The sequence below is a fragment of the Acromyrmex echinatior genome, chromosome 18, assembly GCF_024713525.1.
Source record: "Acromyrmex echinatior isolate Ae372 chromosome 18, ASM2471352v2, whole genome shotgun sequence".
Classification (NCBI taxonomy): domain Eukaryota; kingdom Metazoa; phylum Arthropoda; class Insecta; order Hymenoptera; family Formicidae; genus Acromyrmex; species Acromyrmex echinatior.
Window position 1 is genome coordinate 1,191,861 of NC_141869.1, and position 18,904 is coordinate 1,210,764.

At 31.0% G+C, this 18,904-nt stretch overlaps 3 protein-coding genes and 1 non-coding gene across 10 annotated transcripts in view; 2 read left to right on the forward strand and 2 right to left on the reverse strand.

Annotated features, from left to right (window-relative positions):
• Positions 1 to 953: 953 nt before the first annotated feature.
• On the reverse strand, positions 954 to 1,026 carry TRNAF-GAA (transfer RNA phenylalanine (anticodon GAA)). The gene has a single exon. It is a non-coding gene; the product is annotated as a tRNA-Phe (tRNA).
• sturkopf (lipid droplet associated hydrolase sturkopf) lies at positions 1,025 to 3,050 on the forward strand. Its single transcript, XM_011063778.2, has 3 exons — positions 1,025 to 1,560; positions 1,638 to 1,829; positions 2,215 to 3,050. The coding sequence occupies exons 1-3, from the start codon at positions 1,249 to 1,251 to the stop codon at positions 2,647 to 2,649; spliced, it is 939 nt and encodes a 312-aa protein (XP_011062080.1). The 5' UTR covers positions 1,025 to 1,248; the 3' UTR covers positions 2,650 to 3,050.
• Positions 3,051 to 3,457: 407 nt separating this feature from the next.
• On the forward strand, positions 3,458 to 11,459 carry LOC105150594 (uncharacterized). Its single transcript, XM_011063779.2, has 5 exons — positions 3,458 to 3,785; positions 6,529 to 6,694; positions 6,893 to 7,011; positions 9,241 to 9,423; positions 9,663 to 11,459. The coding sequence occupies exons 1-5, from the start codon at positions 3,728 to 3,730 to the stop codon at positions 9,746 to 9,748; spliced, it is 612 nt and encodes a 203-aa protein (XP_011062081.1). The 5' UTR covers positions 3,458 to 3,727; the 3' UTR covers positions 9,749 to 11,459.
• Axn (protein axin) overlaps positions 10,961 to 18,904 on the reverse strand; it is a 36,209-nt gene continuing 28,265 nt past the window's right edge. For all 7 annotated transcript variants that reach the window (XM_087415686.1, XM_087415685.1, XM_087415684.1 and 4 more), the window contains one exon: positions 10,961 to 18,887. In XM_087415686.1, coding sequence (XP_087271812.1) covers positions 18,761 to 18,887 — 127 coding nt within the window. In that variant the 3' untranslated portion in view covers positions 10,961 to 18,760. The remainder of the gene's footprint in view (positions 18,888 to 18,904) is intronic.

Sequence of the window (18,904 nt, forward strand, 5' to 3'; positions counted from 1 at the left end):
GACGCGGTCGTGGGTCGTGGTGGCTAGCCGCGTCACGGCACCGGCTATTCTCTCGTTCTATTCCTCATCGTTTTCCGGTGGAACCGGATATCGCACGAAAGACCCGTGACGCCGTTCGCGATACCAGTTCATCGAGAGCGATCGGTGACGCTTATGCCGCGAATATCTGACAAACAGAAACATTCTTGATTATGTTTTTAGATATCTTCTGATGATGTCTCGATCTTCTGATAACGTTCAAGATCTATATTCGATATTTTCGTATACGTAATGTCTAAGGAAGGATTAATAAGGTTTTGAAATGTTGAGATATATTTATTTGTCAAGAATTTCGAGTGTTGGATCATTGAACATTTTTATGTATGCTATTTCAAATTTTTGAAATCCTTATGTGTTTCAAGATATTCATATCTTGGTGTTTTAATATTTCTCGGACTGCAAATGTAATTCTTCACGAATTAAGATATTTAAATATTTCTAGTATATTTCATTAAATCGATGATATTAATATATCAATCAATATTTTTTCGTATTCTAATTTAATATGAATTGTAACTTGTAAAAGGAAATTTAAAAATTGGCTCGCAGTGCAATTTTAAAAGCGTGACTAGCAGAGTCCTCTGTTGCTTTATTCGAAAATTTCCTGGAAAACAGTTATCGATGTAAGAAAGCATTTAAAAAGAATGTTAAACATTAAAAAAATATACCTCTCAAATTCGAACAACAAATTAAATACTCAAATTATAGCGAATTATTGATAAAATGCATGATCTCGAAATATATTGCAACATACAAAATCATGCTCGTATTCACTTGTAACAATTACATAGACACAGCATATGTTAAAGCTTTATAAATTAAAAAAAAAAAGAAAATTAAAGAATAAAAATATCAGTTTTATTTTATAATTCGTCAATTGATTAATTACATAAAATTAAGAAAAAAAAAAGTTTTGCCGAAACCCGGGATTGAACCGGGGACATTTAGATCTTCAGTCTAACGCTCTCCCAACTGAGCTATTTCGGCTCATGACGATAACTCTCTCGTTAGACTTTAGTTCAGTTATCACCAACGTGTAGTTATGAACCGTTATGTAAATTGTGACGTAATCATAACTGACTTTTTCTCAGACGGTTTTGCATTACATAAGCAATATTAGAGTGATACGTAAAAATTAACGATTGCAAAATTCATTAAATTATACGAACACGATTATTACACGTTGTGTTGTGCTACTCGAGATAAAATATGCGTCGAGCTATAATTAATTGTAATCAGGTTCAGACCGAGGTGATATCAGAAGGCCGTTGGATAGAGGAAGATCCGCTGCCACATTCCAGTAAGAATATAGTCCTCGTCATTACTGGGAACCCAGGTGTTCCGCGATTTTACGAGGGCTTTATCAAAACACTCAAGTCGAGATTAACGTCGTCAGACACGCCTGTGTGGGTTATCGGACATGCTGGACATGTTCAACCACCAGAGAACCTGGATATTGCTATGCCCAGCGATCAGAAGTGGGCAGAGTGCTATGGTCTGACAGCGCAAGTTCAACACAAGGTGGATACTCTAGCCCTCAAGCATTTTCTATTGATCTCCTGACCTCTTATAATAAAGCTATAATTTTATGGTTGCAGGCTGAATTCATAAAAAGATACATTCCGGAGAATGCGCATTTACATCTTATTGGACATTCTATAGGTGCCTGGTGTGTACTCAAGTTGCTGAAGGACAATGACATTGATAAAAGGATACGGAAGTGCTATCTGTTGTTCCCTACGATAGAGCACATGGCAGACACTCCTAATGGAATATTTTTTAAAATTTTTGTACGTCTTTACATGTTTATCATTATATTTATCTATGAAATATTACTCAGAGAGGGGAGAGAGAGAGAGAGAGAGAGAGAGAGAGAGAGAGAGAGAGAGAGAACATCATTTAACAATAATACTCCAGCACATTGATGTTATGATATTACATCTTTAATATCATGTCTTGATACTATAATTACACACTCAACAATAAATGTATTATAATGCATGTATTACATACTAGTTACATTGTTGAATGTGAAATTGTAACAAACCTGGAGTTTGATGTTATATATGTTACTGTTAGTTGATGTTTACTGAGTTATAATTGCTGCATACAACACATAATTGTTTCCTATTCTAGTAATTATATTTCTAGAAGTAATTATATTTATCTTCTCAGGTATCACATACGGCACCAATTTTGATTTTCCTGTCTTGGATCTTTACAATGATGTTTCCAGTAACTCTACAAACATTTATGATACGTACTTTCGGTTGGTTTTTTGGCATCTCAAGTAGATCTGTTAGAGCAGTTCGAGAAATGCTGGATCCGAGAGTCTTAAGTAAGATAATCAATCTTGCCAAGGAAGAGATTAAATGTGTCAAAGAAGCTGATCATGAAACTATATCAAAACATGCTGATAAACTCTGGTTGTATTACGGTGCCAATGACGGTTGGGCTCCGGTGAAATATTATAAAGATATAATATCAAAACATCCTGGTCTGAATGCTCAATTATGTCAGCGTGGTTTTCAACATTCGTTTGTATTGAAGGATGACGTGGACATGGGACACATCATCAGCGATCTCATTAATGAAGATTCGGGACATTGATGGTTCAGTTAATTATATTAATTATATTTTAGCTAATTATATTTTACAATTTATATTATTTTTTGCATTTATCATTGATATTATTTTTCTATCTTCATTTGTATATGGGTTTATATTTTTTGTTGTGTTTTTGTCATATATTAGGTCATTTAAAAAGTATCCGCGGTTTTTTGTTCAATTTTTGAATGAAAAAACTGCGGATACTTTTTAAATGACCCAATACATTAATTATTATGTATCATGTTTTTGGGCATTTTATTTTATTATCTTTAGGAATGCACACATTTTTTAACAGTGATTGCTCTGTAGCCAAATATAAAATGTGAACAAAAAGTGGTACAACGGACATTTTTTTATGTATTTACAGTATTTTATAATAAATTATTATAACGATTTTATTATTACTGATTTAAAATTTCATTTCTTAAACAGCAACAACGATACTTCCACTTATTTCACATTCACAAGTTTGATTCTGTTTTCATTTTTGGCGCCATTTACGACACTAGCGATATAACTAGGCGAAATATTCAACCATCCAAAACTTCCCTAGAATCAATTTATAGAATGCTTATATATATATAATTAATATTTTTTACTCTCATTTAATATATCTTCGTAATTATATTTCTCATTCACAATCTGTAATGCAACTTTTTAAGTAGTAAGTATCTAAAAACATTATTTAAAAACATTGTAATATAATTTTAAAAATTTGTTCGGGAAATGAAGCAACCACTCAATCAATCGAATATTGCTTATGATTAATGTTACTTTTGAATCTACCATCTTATCTCTTCTCAATCGTTTTTTTTTATTAGAATCCAACCGATGCGACGCACTCTTCTTTTTGATTTCCCAACCTCGGACTATAAAGCCGCGCTTCTCACAGTTGTTGATATGACTCACGCCCAACAATAGAACTAGAATACTGCAACCACTGCGGATTGTCACAGTTAGCAGGTAGTTGCCTGAGATTCGTCACTAGACTCGTACTGTTGTCATAGCCAGGCACATTGCTCGACCACCGAGCGGCGTCTACAAATAGTGAAGTTCCATTGAGAGGAACAGCATCAAAATGTCACGTCTCGAGGTAACGTTGCTGCTGATTTGTCTTCACACGGGATACGTTTATGGTAAGAAAATGAGGTTGTTCAACAAAATAGTCAAACGCGATTTTATTGGAGGAACGTGTGTACATACATGTATGTACACATATAGGATCGTTAATGCATCAATCCAAGCGGATTTTTTTAGGCACTTATCATATTATATATAAGACGTACGTTTATGAGGGTATGATTAATGATGCACTCTTTTGTGTGTGTGATTGTATATTACGTTTTTATCATACCTAGATAATCGATAGTTACTTACTTTTTATCTTGTTTTTTTAACGTATTAAGAAACACGATACATGATTTCTTTACATAGTTTCTTGATGGAACTCAAATTATTTCGTAATGGAGTCATAAGTTTTTCGTTGAAGCTGAAGCTTAAAAAGTTTGTTTTTTATCATGTAAGCGAAAATTTTTTTCTCTTGATCGCTAGTCTATCACAAGGCAACTTCGATCAAACTGCTCAGTCGGGAAAATATTTCGCAAAATTTTTAAGGTCATGTAATTCGTTATTCTTAATTTTTTCTCTATTAAACTGATTAAAAATAATATAATTTTATCCATGATAATAAGATAATACAGATACATTATTTGGTAAATTAATTATCGATTAAATTAATTGAAATGTGACTGAAATCATTTATCCGAATGCTCAGACGTTAGAGAGAAAAAAACTTCATACTGAATTTATAGCACTTCGTTCTTTAGGCACAATTTTATAATCTGTTAAATTAGATAAATTGTGTTTTTATATATTTAATATTATTCGCTAATTTCAATACATTAATAAAACATAAAGTACTATTAATATACATATATTATATTAATTTGAGATAAGTTGCGTATCGTATTCATTTCTGTGAATCTCGTGAAATCGGATCTCTCGCAAATGCGCTTAGCAAGACGCTACAGTTATCGCTGTGTTAAGATGAAGAAGAAATTGATAAAATTTTCAAACGTCGGCTTATTAACTTGGAATTAAATTTGTTAGGATCTCTGTGGATAAACAAAATACGAGTTTAAATTTTTCGTTAGTTATTTATTAGCACGAAAACACATTCTGCCAAGTTCAAAAGCTTCTTATATTAATTTTGATTTTTTATTTATATTATATGATATACCATATTTCATTTTTAATTTTCATTCATATTTTTCATATATTTTTAATGCGATCTGTCGTAATTTTCCTTTATTTCAAAAAAGTGTCACTTTATGTATGTAATATTATGAATGCCATGATGTACTATAAATAGAAATAATCACTCTTTAGACGGTTTCAAGGAAGTGAGATAAGATAAACGAAAAATTTATTTATATAGAGGGTAAATGTTTCCTACCACAGACTCCTGTTAGTTAAAAATATAAAATGCATTTTTAATTGTTGTAGTATTTAATTTTGTCAATTATCGATCTCAATTTCTTGTGAAAATCAATCTATTGTCTGACTGTTTATGATCTGTTTGATACAACGTTCAAACGTATCATTGAGGACATTGTGTGTGTATTATGTGTATTTTGATAACATCGAGATTACTGTAATCGATACAGTACTTCAATCAATCTATTTCTCTCTTGTAATAAGTGCTATAAACTATAGTTTATAATTGAGTATTAGCAGTAATTGATTAAGATCAATGCGCGTTGATTATGGTTTACAGAGATTTCTTTGATTTTTTTTTACGCTCGCATATTTTTCGCGTATAAGTGCGTGCACGCACAGCGATCGATTACGTTTAATATAAATTCAATAATTCGGAATTCAATAATTATAATGTGATACCACGAATTCTATTCCAGTCGCGTCTTTTTTATTAAAAATATTTGTATGGAAAAAAAATTTTTTCAGAATTTTTTATCAACTTTTTAGTATTGCATTTTCTTATTTGTACCAACATGAGAAAATGCGGTATTAAAAAATTCTGAAAAAGTTTTGAAAAAATTCTTACAGTTCTATAAGAAGAAAATAAACAATTTTTGTCTCTTGCAGTTTTTCTGTAAAGTTGATAGTATTTGAGTAAAAAATTGTTGAAGACTAATTTTCGGCAATTTTTAGTAATTAATATCTTGTTAACTTTGTTAAAATTGCGAAAATTGCAAAATGTTAGAAGACTTTTCGACTCAGAAAAGTTTAATCCGCTCTACTTGCCCATGAAATATTTGGCGATTATTTTGGGACACTGTATATTTTAATTTGGATTATTTTATTAACTTTAACCATTTTTCGCTTCGTACCATTTGGAGATAAAAAATTTATTGTCAAAGAAAAAAAAATGATTTAAAAAATTTAGAAAAATAATGAACAAATAGAAGAAATTATTGAAAAAGATTTTTAACTTCTTGAATCGACGAACGAAACTTGACAAGGTTTTTTAAAAGTCCTTTTTTAAAGATACAATGCGTCATCGTAGATCTCTAATCTTCCTCACATAGTTTAGTATTTACATACAAATATAAACTATAAATTGCTGCCGTACATTTCCTAGCTGATACGCTAGCGAGTTCAAAAATTCTTTGACCAGTTCTTGAAGCCAAATATTCCTATAGTTTGTAAATAGGGAATAATCATTTATTACTATTAAGATAAGATTAAGGTAGTATTGAATTGAAATTCAGAGAGAAATATACATTTTGAATGTGTGTATATGTTGGAGAATAACATTTATTAATTTCGTTATTAATTTAATCTTTAATTTTTTTTAACTGTTAGTACTTAAAAAATTTTTAATGCATGTTACGAAATATTTTTGTTTATTCTTTTTAGGACTTTTGAATTGTAACTTTGAAATTTTTGAAAGGAATTTTTTCGACCGCTGGATTACTACATGCCCAAGAATAGTTAACTCAAAGAGCGACAGTTATTGCTGCGTCGATGTAAAGAATAAAAATTCTTATTGCTGTCCTTTGTGGGATTTTATACAGACAACTGGGTAAAACATTATAATCGTTTGTAACATACAGTTTAAGTAAATAATATGTAATACGTTAATTCTACATGATGCGCAATCTTTTACATAATTTGTAAGTGTAAAATAACATGGTAAATAATAGAATTACTTAGGATAGCAATTTACATAACTAAAGATAATACATGATATTTCTTTAATAAGGATATTATTGTTTTACAGACTTAGTTTGATTCTTCCTTTAACAATAGCAGCGATTGGAATTATTTTTCTATTAGTATGCTGCATATCTTGCTTCTGCTGCAACTGCTGTCCCTGGTATCGCCGTCAAATCTATGGAAGTACGTCTTCTTTCTTAAATTTTCGTGTATTAATATTGAGTTATCACACATTTTTCTTAAATTTCCATGTTAAATAAACTAACTTTTAATATTTTCATTATGATGGAACAAATATAAATCGATAGATTTCAATGAATTATAGTTTGTGTAAGAGACAGCGACATTTATCTTTATAGAAGCATTTTTCTAAAATAGTTAACGTTCACAAATACTTTTGTGCGATAAAAATCACGAACATTAGATAAATTTTTAAATAAAATTAAATACATATATTGATGAATTCTGAATTGGCAAGTAACAGAGTCATCATTCTTTCTAGGACCAGGCTTGGCATAATACCATTCCAACACAACGTTTCTCCTACGAAGAGCATATGCCAATATTTGATAAATTTTTAGTTTATATTCTGCTTCCTAATTATATAATATGTAATCTAACATTGAACTAATTCCCATGAGGAACATGTATACTTATTTTACTGTACATATATCTATTGCGAAAGTATATTTTTTTCTTATAAGAATATTAGCATTATCTCTTTAATCTTATTGTTACGTCTCTTAGGAGAAACGTAATATTACTTTTTCCATATATGTGGAATTTTCCTCAGATATATGCAACTTTCAGTCTATGTTGCTTCTGAACGGCCTAATTTAAAGATAATTCTCATGGCAACGCTACTCCTGATTCATTGCTACTGTCTTCTAACAGTATTATGCCAATATATTTTTTACAATATTACATTAATAGCAGAGTGTTTTTGTAGAAAATCTAAATTTAAATTCTTATCCAATTGCTATATTCTTATAAGGAGAATCTAATCTTCCAATTATAGATGTAAGATAACTTGCGCAGTGGAAACTAATAAGTCTGAGACACAACCTCGCGTATAACGTACAATAGTACGTATGAAATGCTGTGTTACATTATTATATATTTTTATATAAATCGCATTTTGATATTTTTTTGTTACTTTAACGATGTCTCATTTAATGTTAAGCATACCTCATTAAAATGTACATATGAAATGTTCCAAATTACTTGTGAGAAAAATATGATATAGTTTTTATTTTATAGATTGTTATTTTTTTATATTATTAAGAGTAACATACAGCTGTGTGTGTGTGTGTGTGTGGGTAGGTATATTTTATATATATATATACACACACACACACACACACACACACACACACACACACACAAGGCTGTATGTATTTAAAATATTTTTATTTGAAAAACAGTATTAAGTATAAGACAATTGTATTTTGTATTATACATTTCAACGCAGCAAATGTAAATATTTTGTGTTTCATAGCAGCATATAAAAGTATATTTTGTATTTCAATATTAACGAAAGATTGAAAATATTTTGTATTTTGTATTTTTAAATACTAAGATTGACAATTAATGTTATTATTTGAATTACAAAGGACTTATTTGTTTTATTTTATATAAATACAAAATACAAAATACTTTTATTAGCTCTCCGCTAAAATACAGAATACAAAGTTACAAAACTGTTACAAAAACTATATTTTTAAAAGTATTTCAAATACATGCTAGCCTGTCAGTGTATGTATATATATATATATATATATATATATACATATATATATATATAATATATATATATATATATATATATATATAAAAGATTTGATATTAATTACTAAGCAAATATGTATAGATGGAACATTTCGTATGTAGATTGATTTTTTAATTCTTTTTAATTAATGCACCTTCAAGTGCATTACATGAAATGTGTTCAAATAAACATTCCTTCTACATGTGCATATATGCATGACATTAAGTTTAGCATTAGATTCGCCTCTACGAATATTATAGTTACGATAATTAAATTTTATAGTAGCATACAGGTCATGTATTTTACTCATAGAAGCTTAAATATATAAATTTTTTTATAAAATATTAAAAATTGTGTGCTGCAACCCGACTTTATCACCAATACACATCATAATTGTTTTATTTTAATCGAATGATAAGTTATTTAATAAAAACACATTTAAAAAATTTATCAATTAAATATTACTTTTTTAAATTTAAGATCTATTTAAAAAATTCTATATTATAAATTATTATATTTTATTTTTTGTCCTGATTTTATTGTAATTTTAGTCTTGGTACTAATTTGCTCACTGTCTCTGAAACAAACTTAGAGATATACTTAGAGATATCTTTATGTATCCGTTACACAAATATTTGTTGCAGACATTCAGACACCTATTGTGCAAGTAATTCAGCCCCCGGCAAATGTTCCACCAAGCTATACTAGCCAATCTACTCAAAATATTCCACCAAGCTATACCAACCAACCTACTGAAAAATTTCCAATAAACTATACTAATCAACCTGCTCAAAACTATGTTCCATCATATCCAACGGGTTCGACAGGTATTTGATCAAAGTTTCTATATATACATTTTAAATTTTTTACATTCAAATACAGTTAACATCTAACATATCTATGAAGATTTATAAAAAAAATATTTACTTTTAACTTTTCATATATTTTAGAGTTGATTCTTTTTAGAAGTATTTTGAATTTTGGTATTATTTTTTAACATCAAAGAGAAATGCAGTAAGCTTCTTCAGTTTCTCGAATAGATAATCATTTTTATTTAATTTTTTAGCAATGCCGCAACCCCCACCATACACCGACGAGGCGTACGCTAAACAGGCTCCATACAATCCTGCTTATCTACCATCACATCTATAGTGATCTTTCAAGTTGTAGTTATCATAACTAATGATTAATGATGGAGAATTTGTGATTCCTTTCTATCATTCAAGCGATTCTCGTCATCAGTTTCGAGTTTGTGAACGCCAGTACAGAAAAAAAATATTGTGTTCATGGTATTATCGCATCACAATTGCGATTTGTGCTTGTGCGTATGTGCATGGACAATTTATTTAACCATAAATATTCGCACAAACTTTTTACCGTTTACAAGAAATGCATTTTTCTTCCTCGATATCTTTCTAGAAAAATGCTCAATACTTTTATATATATTTGTTAAGACATATACGTAATTATCAGACTATAATTTATATAAATCTTTTTTTTTTGGGAGAAAAACGGAATAAGACAAATGAATAGAACAAACTCTGTGAAATACTCTCAATAAAATATGAATTTATAACAAAGAAAAGAGAAAATGTATATATAGTTTCCCAAAAGTGTGAGAATTCCGTAATAATTTTTGTAAAAACGAAGATATAAAATTCGAAAAATGATGAAATACATGTTTCGAAAAAATTACTTTTTGATATATATATATATATATATATATATATATATATATATACATATATTTATCAACTTATCCATAGATGTGCAAGGGCGAAAGAGATGATGAAAATGGCATTAGAGGTCAAGTAGGGGCTTATCTGAAAGGCTTTTGATGGTAATTAAAATGCTGACAATTTTAAGTCGCTACAAACGACTCCATTCAAAAGGATGATCGTTCAAAAGTGAAAATTTTATGTTGTGAAACTTGACATTTTCATCGCCCTTCCCATCCTCGTGCACCTTGGAACGTTGATTAAACAATACTGATGCCAAAAGGTAGCTTTTTGAACATATATTTCACCGTTTTCTGATATTTTTATTTTTACAAAAATTATTGCGGGATTTCCACCATTTCGGAAAACTATATACAGTATTAACTATTAAACTTTGTATAGTATTAAAATACTCTTAAGAAAATTATATCTAATTGTAAATAATATTAACTTACACGAATTTCTTTAAATTTCTTGTATTATTATTGCAGCGGTATATTGAATTATGACCTCTTAAATCATGTGATTCTTGCGTTTTTTAAAGAGCAATAAGAAAGTTCTTTTATATGACTTGCTGATTCATCGCAAACGTCCTTGTTATTCGATGAAAGTACAGGATTCCAGGATAAAATTTTGATGTGATTCATTTAATCCAGTGAAAATCGCGTTATTATTCTCAATATTTTTGATATACAATAATAATCGTTATTAATTAATTAAAAGGTACAGGAACACTTGTAACGTTCGTGATATAATTAATAATGTTCAATTACGTACAATTACAAATTGTCATCGGTCGCACATGTCGCCTTCAATATGAATCTCTTCATGTTAAGAATTTGCGGAGGTGCGAGTTTTCGTAAATTAACGCAGTATGCTTATCGTTTCTATACTTTTTTAAATCAATTTTTTCCCGGGAATCATGTGTAAGAAGCGAGCTTCGGCAAATTATCAGGGTATTTTTCGTAGAATATAATAATTTATATTGTACAATGTAACAATTGTGTTATAATTTAATCCCTTCAGTCTCAAGTGTTATTCTTTTTTTTCTTCAATAAAAGATCTAATTTTTTTATACAGTATCTTTTTCTATTTCGACATACTTCGATAGATGAAAGTCTAAAACAAAAAAAAAAGAAATAAAATTGATATTCTCAGCGACGAAATCGGCGTGAATATAATTTTGACGAGATTTAATATCGGACACAATGTTTTTCCTATCAGGATTGGGCCCCTGTACTATAATTTATAAATATTTCTTAACCTTCTTTCTTAGACTTATTTCGATCTTACTGCACTAAAAAGGCACATATTTCCGCACCTGATACAAACGTTATTACAATCTAAACGCTAATGATCTTCCTTTCTCCACTGGTTTTCCCGTCCCGACGCCAACTACGTGTCAACACATACTATAAATATCGCTCCGTTATTAGGCTACGCTCGGTGAATTTATTTCACAATATTGAATGGATGACGATAATGCAACATGACGGTAGTGGCACAATGGAGAAAAACAAACATGATTCACAATTTTTTTTTCGCATTTTCGCGTATCGCGCATATATGTAAAATATATTACATATATTATGTACGAGACAACGTCTTGTCTTGTATTTACATGAAATATACGTAATATATTTCCTTAGATGCTAGTTTGTATAATAATTATCGTCTTCTATGTAAGTCTAGTGCCTACGCAGACCTTATTAAGGCGATCAACTACGCGAACCTTTGTACAATCGTTTGGAGAACTATGGGAAGTTTTCGAGAGGAAGAAATTGTTTAATCGGTCACAATGTTTTCGATATTTCGACGTTGTCGTTCTCGCCCAAACTATACTCCGTGAATGTGGTATTACGCCAGGTAAAATTATAATAATAATTCCATCTGGCAAAACCCGTACCGACAAAAACGCATAGCATTGTCATTAAAATCGTTTACGTGCTAATTATGTACAATAAAGCGCTGTCGCGCGAACTGTCCGTCGTGTAAATTCGTTGACAAAGTAATCTCAATTTTAAAGAATTGTCCCTTTTCTTTCTTTGCCTTGAATAATTGTATTATAAAAGTATAAATGTGACAAAAAGTCTGAAATGAAAAAGATAAGACGAGTATGATTCTGATCTTACTCTGATTTCCGCTCAAATAGTTTTCACATTAGGTACCTTTTCATGCTGATGATTGACGCTCATTTTCAGCGTCAAAATAGGCTGCGATCAAAATTGACGCTGGACAATGAAAAATGCATTGAAATAATGTCATGTATATAGCGATTAATTTTGAACCAAGCGATCTGACATTGGAAATTGAATAAATGCAATTTCCAGTGTCAGATGCCACGTGTCAAATATTGAGACAACGTGATCAAGCTATAATGCTTTCCAATATCTCATGAAATAGTATCTACAGTGTCTACCTTATTAGATTAGAAAATGCGATATCAATACAATAAAAAATACAATTGGTGTTATGTGTATGCGTAAAAAAATCGAGCCTGACACAACAATATCCGATAAGCAAGTTCGCATTAAGTGTGTTGGCGAATCGGAAAAGCAATTCCGGCGCCTGTGATCCCTAATCTTCTCTCATCGTCAAAGGTTCCGCATTTATTGGCGTGAATCTCTGTGAATCGAGCATTCGTCATAAAGACATCGTCATAAATAATTGCGTCGTGTGCAAGGACAAGAGACACTTGTTCTATCTATGTAATAAGTTTAAACGGATCTGTAAAAAACATATCTGTATCGGACCACGTTGAAAAACAGTGAAAAACGCAAAAATTTGTTTCAATTGTTTACAATCTCATAAAGGAACTCCGTATAAATTTTCGAGTTGCACCAAAGCAAAGTTTGCCAAAGACGCCATAATACGTTTCTGCATTTGGAAAAATCGGTAATTAATTCTGAAGCGTCAAGTTCAGGATCTACCTTATCTAAATGACTACCAGAAATAGTCGATGGCGGAGAAACTAGTCTAGCGGTGGTGTTATATTTTAGGCGTCGAAATTATTAACGAGCGCAATAATCCATCTTCGCGATCGCGATCAAAATGTAATTAAATGTCGAGCCTTACCAGACACGGCTAATTTTATCACTGAATCTCTCGTAGAGCGTTTAAGAGTACAGGTAATTAAACATTCGATTTCTGTTAACGCGATTAACAATATTCTGTTAATTGTAGGGTTGGAGAAGTTACTCTTTTTGTAAAAATAACTAGTTACAGTTACAGTTTTCTTTTAAAAGTAGCTAGTTACAGTTCCAAGTTACCGAGATTAAAAATTAACTCGTTACAGTTACGGTTACTAAAATAACTTTTCAGTTACTTTTCTGTTATCATGATAAAATAATATGAATGACATCGATATTATTAGGGCTATCAAAGAAAAAGAAAATTTACGTTTGCAATTTACTGACCAATCAAAAAATACTTCGAAGCATTTGTAGCATTAAGTGGATCGTAGCCTTAATCAATATTCAGATTTTAACTAATCACATTAAATTGACGAATAAGTTTAAAATGTAAAGTATTAAATTAGTTACTAGTTATTGAAAGAAATGTAACTAAGTTAAGTTACAGATGGAAAAAAAGAACTAAGTTAAGTTACAGTTACTAAAAAAAAGTAACTGTAACTGTAACTTAGTTACAAGTAATTAGTTACTTCCCAATCCTGGTTAATTGAATCTGGGATGATGTTATCGTTGTTTTCCATAGGACAAGTTCAACCTGTCGCGTAAAAATCACGACCTTTACCTACAGAAGACGCGATTAGGATGGGTAATCGCTGGGGATCCGCCAACACGAATTCCCTCGAAACTTTCGACATGTTGTCTAACAATCTGGAGAAACAACTATCTAAATTTTAGGAAATCGAAGAAATAACGATGGACAGACCAAGATCGGAAGAAGCATGATGTGAAGCATTTTTTAGAAACCATTTCTCACGACAAGAGCGGGCATTATATAGTGCGATTACCATTTCGAATCTAACACAAATATTTCAGCGACTCCCGTTCTGTCGCGCTCTGCAAAAAAAAAAAAACAACGAAGATATATCACTAAATGATGTATTGAGGATTAGAGTCCGACCAAAATTTTTATTAAAACTGAAAACGAACACTCATTACGCGTCAGTTTCGACTCAAATCATATAGTTCTTCTTCATAAATATTAATTTTAATATGTGTAATTATTGTTTCAATAATTAAATTATGATATTTATGAAGAAGAAGTACTTATTCTTTGGTCAAAATTGACACAACCAAAATTTCGGTTTTCGATTTCGGCCAAAATTTAATTACAATGTTACTGTTTCAATAAATTATGATATTTGAAGAAAAAGTATATGATATATCCATCTATATGGTAGACTTTATAAGATTCCTTTTTTTTTTAAATTTCGGTTGAAATTGACATGTAGCCGAATGTTTCGGCAAAAGTTTCGGTCGGACTCTATTGAGAATAAGGCCCACCATCTAAAATAAATTATGTATGCATTTAATCCGATTTCGTACTTATAATTACGTATTTATAATTACGTTTTAACGGCAGACGTCGAACAAATATATTGTCAAATGTGGTTACACGAGGACGACCGACGTTACCAGAGGATACTCTGGCAGGCAAACGAAAACGTCGAAACGTTCAATTCAATACGCTTACGTTCGGTATTTCTTCAGCATCATTTTTGGCTATTCGCGTGATACGGAAACTCATGGATGACGAACGATACGCGTATCCTCGAGCAGAGGAAATTCTGCACAAACATCTATCTTAGATAATTTGCTAACCGGCGTATAGACAATAGAAGAGGCTCGAATAAAATTCGGGATGAATTAATTACATTATTAGCTGAAGATGGCTTCATAATTAGACAATGGGCGTTCAATGACGAATCATTGACTTGATTAGCGGGGATTTTTTTATCCAACGGAGACCGTTTGTTAAAAACTCTAAGAATAGAATAGAATACTACTCTTATATTATATGATGAAGTATGTTATTTGGCCCACTCTATCAAGATACTGGAAAAGTTGTCGAAACGAAATATTCTAGCAGAAATTGCAAAAATCTTTGATCCAATGGGTTTGCTAGGTCCCATTATCCTGCGTGTTACAAAATTAATGCAGGACGTATGGAAATGTAAATTGCAATGGAAAGAGTCTGTTTCGCAGTCTATACTTTCTGTAGTAGGATGGAATTCCCGCATCAATTAGAACCAATGGGCCAAATTTCTTTTATTCGTAGGAGACATTCAAATTCACGGGTTTTGTGACGCCTGCTTGGTTGAAGACACAACTGCATTCACTTAAAACCTACGTAGCGAATCGAGTTGCTGAGGTGCAGGAAATTACCGAATCACACGACATGTGAATTCGAAGGATAACCCGACTGATGCCATATTTTGGACAATTACCTCGTGTTTTCTTGCAGAATCATATATGATCGAAGGGTCCTCCATGGTTAATAAGGAAAGAAAGCGACTGGCCTTCCCAAATTATGCAATCAATAGAAATACTCGAATTAAAAGCAAACACGTACATGATAACGATATTTAACGATTTCGAGGCGATATTAGAAAGATACTCCTCATGTCGAAATACAAATTTTAAAACTTCTTCAATCAGCGTAATTTTCGAACGAAATTAAAAGTTTAAGAGGGCAAGGAGCTGTAGGATTCTAAGTAGAAGTAGGATCGCTAATTTGAATCCTTTCGTAGACGAGAATGGGTTGGAAGGCTTCAATCGTCACAATTAACGTTTTCTCAGTAGCATCTGATTTTGCTCCTAAGTAGGCATATCTTAGCAGCTAACATTATCCGAGAAAAACACCTTATATCTTATAAGACATTCGAGACCCAATATCATGCAAGAGTTCAAACCACATTGTATAGTCTCCGGAAAAAATTCTAGTTAGTTGACGGTCGGGATCAAGTGCGAAAAATTATCCGGGCGTATTGCTTCCGTTTTAAAGCTAACTCACAAGGAAACTTCACCAATCGATTTCAACGAAACTCGTTGTAGCGATAGGTATTCACGTTGAGTGTTACTGGGTAAAAGGATAATAGTCACTATTCAAGCGTTTGCGAGAAAATGGAAGTTGAAAATTTCGAACCTAATAAGCCAGTTGTTAAAGTTGACAGATATTCAGATCCAGATTAGGAAATCTATCACATCGACGACATTGAGAGTTACATAAATTTTCTACTTTTAAAATCAATTCTCTGTTTTAAAAACACAAATTCTCTGCTTTAGAAATACAAATTTTCTTCTTTAAAACAAATTACTTTTTTTTATATAATTTTTTTAATTTTCAATTTTGATTTTCTCGCTACAATGAGTTTCGTTGAAATCGATTAGTATTACATCATGAAAGCTCCTTGTCAGTGAATATAAAAGTAATCTCTCTCCAATATGTGTGTAAGAGGCAGCGCCGTTCGTCATCACGGGTGTAATTTTTGCAGAGCTTTTTTCATTAAAGAAAAAAAAACACTGCAATCGAACAAAAATTAAGATGTACATGTGCATGTTTATATGCATGTTGTTCCACGTTCATTGTATTGTCGCCGTCGATCAGATGTCGGTTCTGATCTCGCGATCGCGAGGAAAATAAAAATCGGACATTTTCGAAAAGCATATCCGATAAGATAGAGAATCGCCGAATCGATCCAATCTTCTCGTGACAACGATACCGAGCGCAAATGAGTCTGCGAACTAAGATCGGTATTCATTCTTATTTCCAAGATCGTCTTAAGTAATATCTTAATTATGTTAATATGGCCCTCTGAATTGATGACATCTTAAGACTATACTTGAGATTAGAGATGTAAACGACGGAAAAATTCTAGAATTTTAGAATAAAAAATTCGGGAAATAAGGTTTTTTCCTTCGGCTTTGACAGTTTTTTACTCGAATATTTTTTTTTTTAGCATTTCGATGCTGTATTATTGTTCCAGAATTTAATCGTTTGTTTTATCAATAAGATTTCTGTGCAAAAAAAATTGTTAAACAGTTAAAATATAGTATAATGATTAATATCGACGATTATAAATAATATACTTTACTTCTATTATTTGAATGATGTTTTATACTGTACTTCAATTTCAATTTCAAAAGTTAAGTAAGTGTTCCATACTGTTATTAATATAAATAATACTTTAATAGACTAATTGACACTGTTTTTGTCGTATACCATGATTGTAATTATACATATTCTAAATTTGAATTTGCGAGACAACGTTCATCAAATCTGTAATTACTCTTAAATCAATATTATATTGGGATGTTGTCTCAAGATAAATAAAATATAGAATATAAAATAATTAAAATATAGAATAGAATTATAATATGCAACAATATCTATTATGTTTATAATAAATATATAAAATCTATTATCTGTATTAATCTATTATCTGTACTAATAACATCTTTAACTTATTTAGTTTAAATATAAAATATCTGTCAAATAATTATATCGAAATAACTACATATTTTTTCATGAATTTTATGTAATTTGATAAAAAATACCGTTATTTACAACTAGTTTTTTACTCAATACTTTTTTCCGAAGTAAAAATACTTTTTTTTTACATCTCTGCTTAAGACAGTCTTGAATACAAGAATCGATTATGAATACCACTCTAAGCTAAGCTCTCGATCCATGTACGTCGACCATTTTTTCTCTGCGATCATTGTCCAATGTAGTATTTATAATCATCCTTATCAGAATAAATCGTTACTGCATTTTTTACTGCTTTAAACAGTGAGTGCTCTCAGTATTATTAAGGAACGTAAATACAGTGCAAGAGCTAATGCTCTTGTGCTGACATATAAATACATTGTACCCGACAATTAAAAGAGAAACAGCGAATAAGTCAAGCGCGAATATTGGAGCGCGAAAATAAATTAGATAAAAATTTTGTTTAACGATGAACATAATATATTACGTTTTGGCTCTTTTTTGATACCTCTATCTTCAGATAAAGACGTCCAATATGATAAAATATTCTTCAAGAATGAATATCATTGAAGTGAGTCACATTCAAGATTTTAGCATGATCGATAATAAAGTAACACTTCTAACTAAATCTTACTGAAAAATATTTGAGCGGAAAGAAATTCAATGAAAGTTATTGCACTTATGATGTGAACAAACCTACAAAAAATTTCTTCGAGGACATTCGATCGACAGAACTTGATGTGAGGCCGTTTTTTTTTCATGCTTTTCCGCAATGTTCACGCGCGAAACAATATTGCTCGATTCGATATTTTATCTTTTTCGATAAAAACTACTTTTCTTAGGCAATTATGAGAAAGAGGCCGCGTGACAAGCGTTAATATGTATATATGTATAAATACCGAGCGCCGACTTAGTGGCGGATTACTTAAATAATATTTATTGCGGCACTTGGTCAGAATACGCGCTTCGTTTTCTTTTATTCAGTCTATTACTCAAGCGCCTTAACTTGCGCCATCACTTTGCCTTCCCACAGTGGCAGGACCTCGGCATCATCCGTTATCTCCTCTTGTATAACTTTCGTATCTAAGTCTTCGCATTCCGTTTTGAAAAAGTATCTATAATTAAAAAAGGT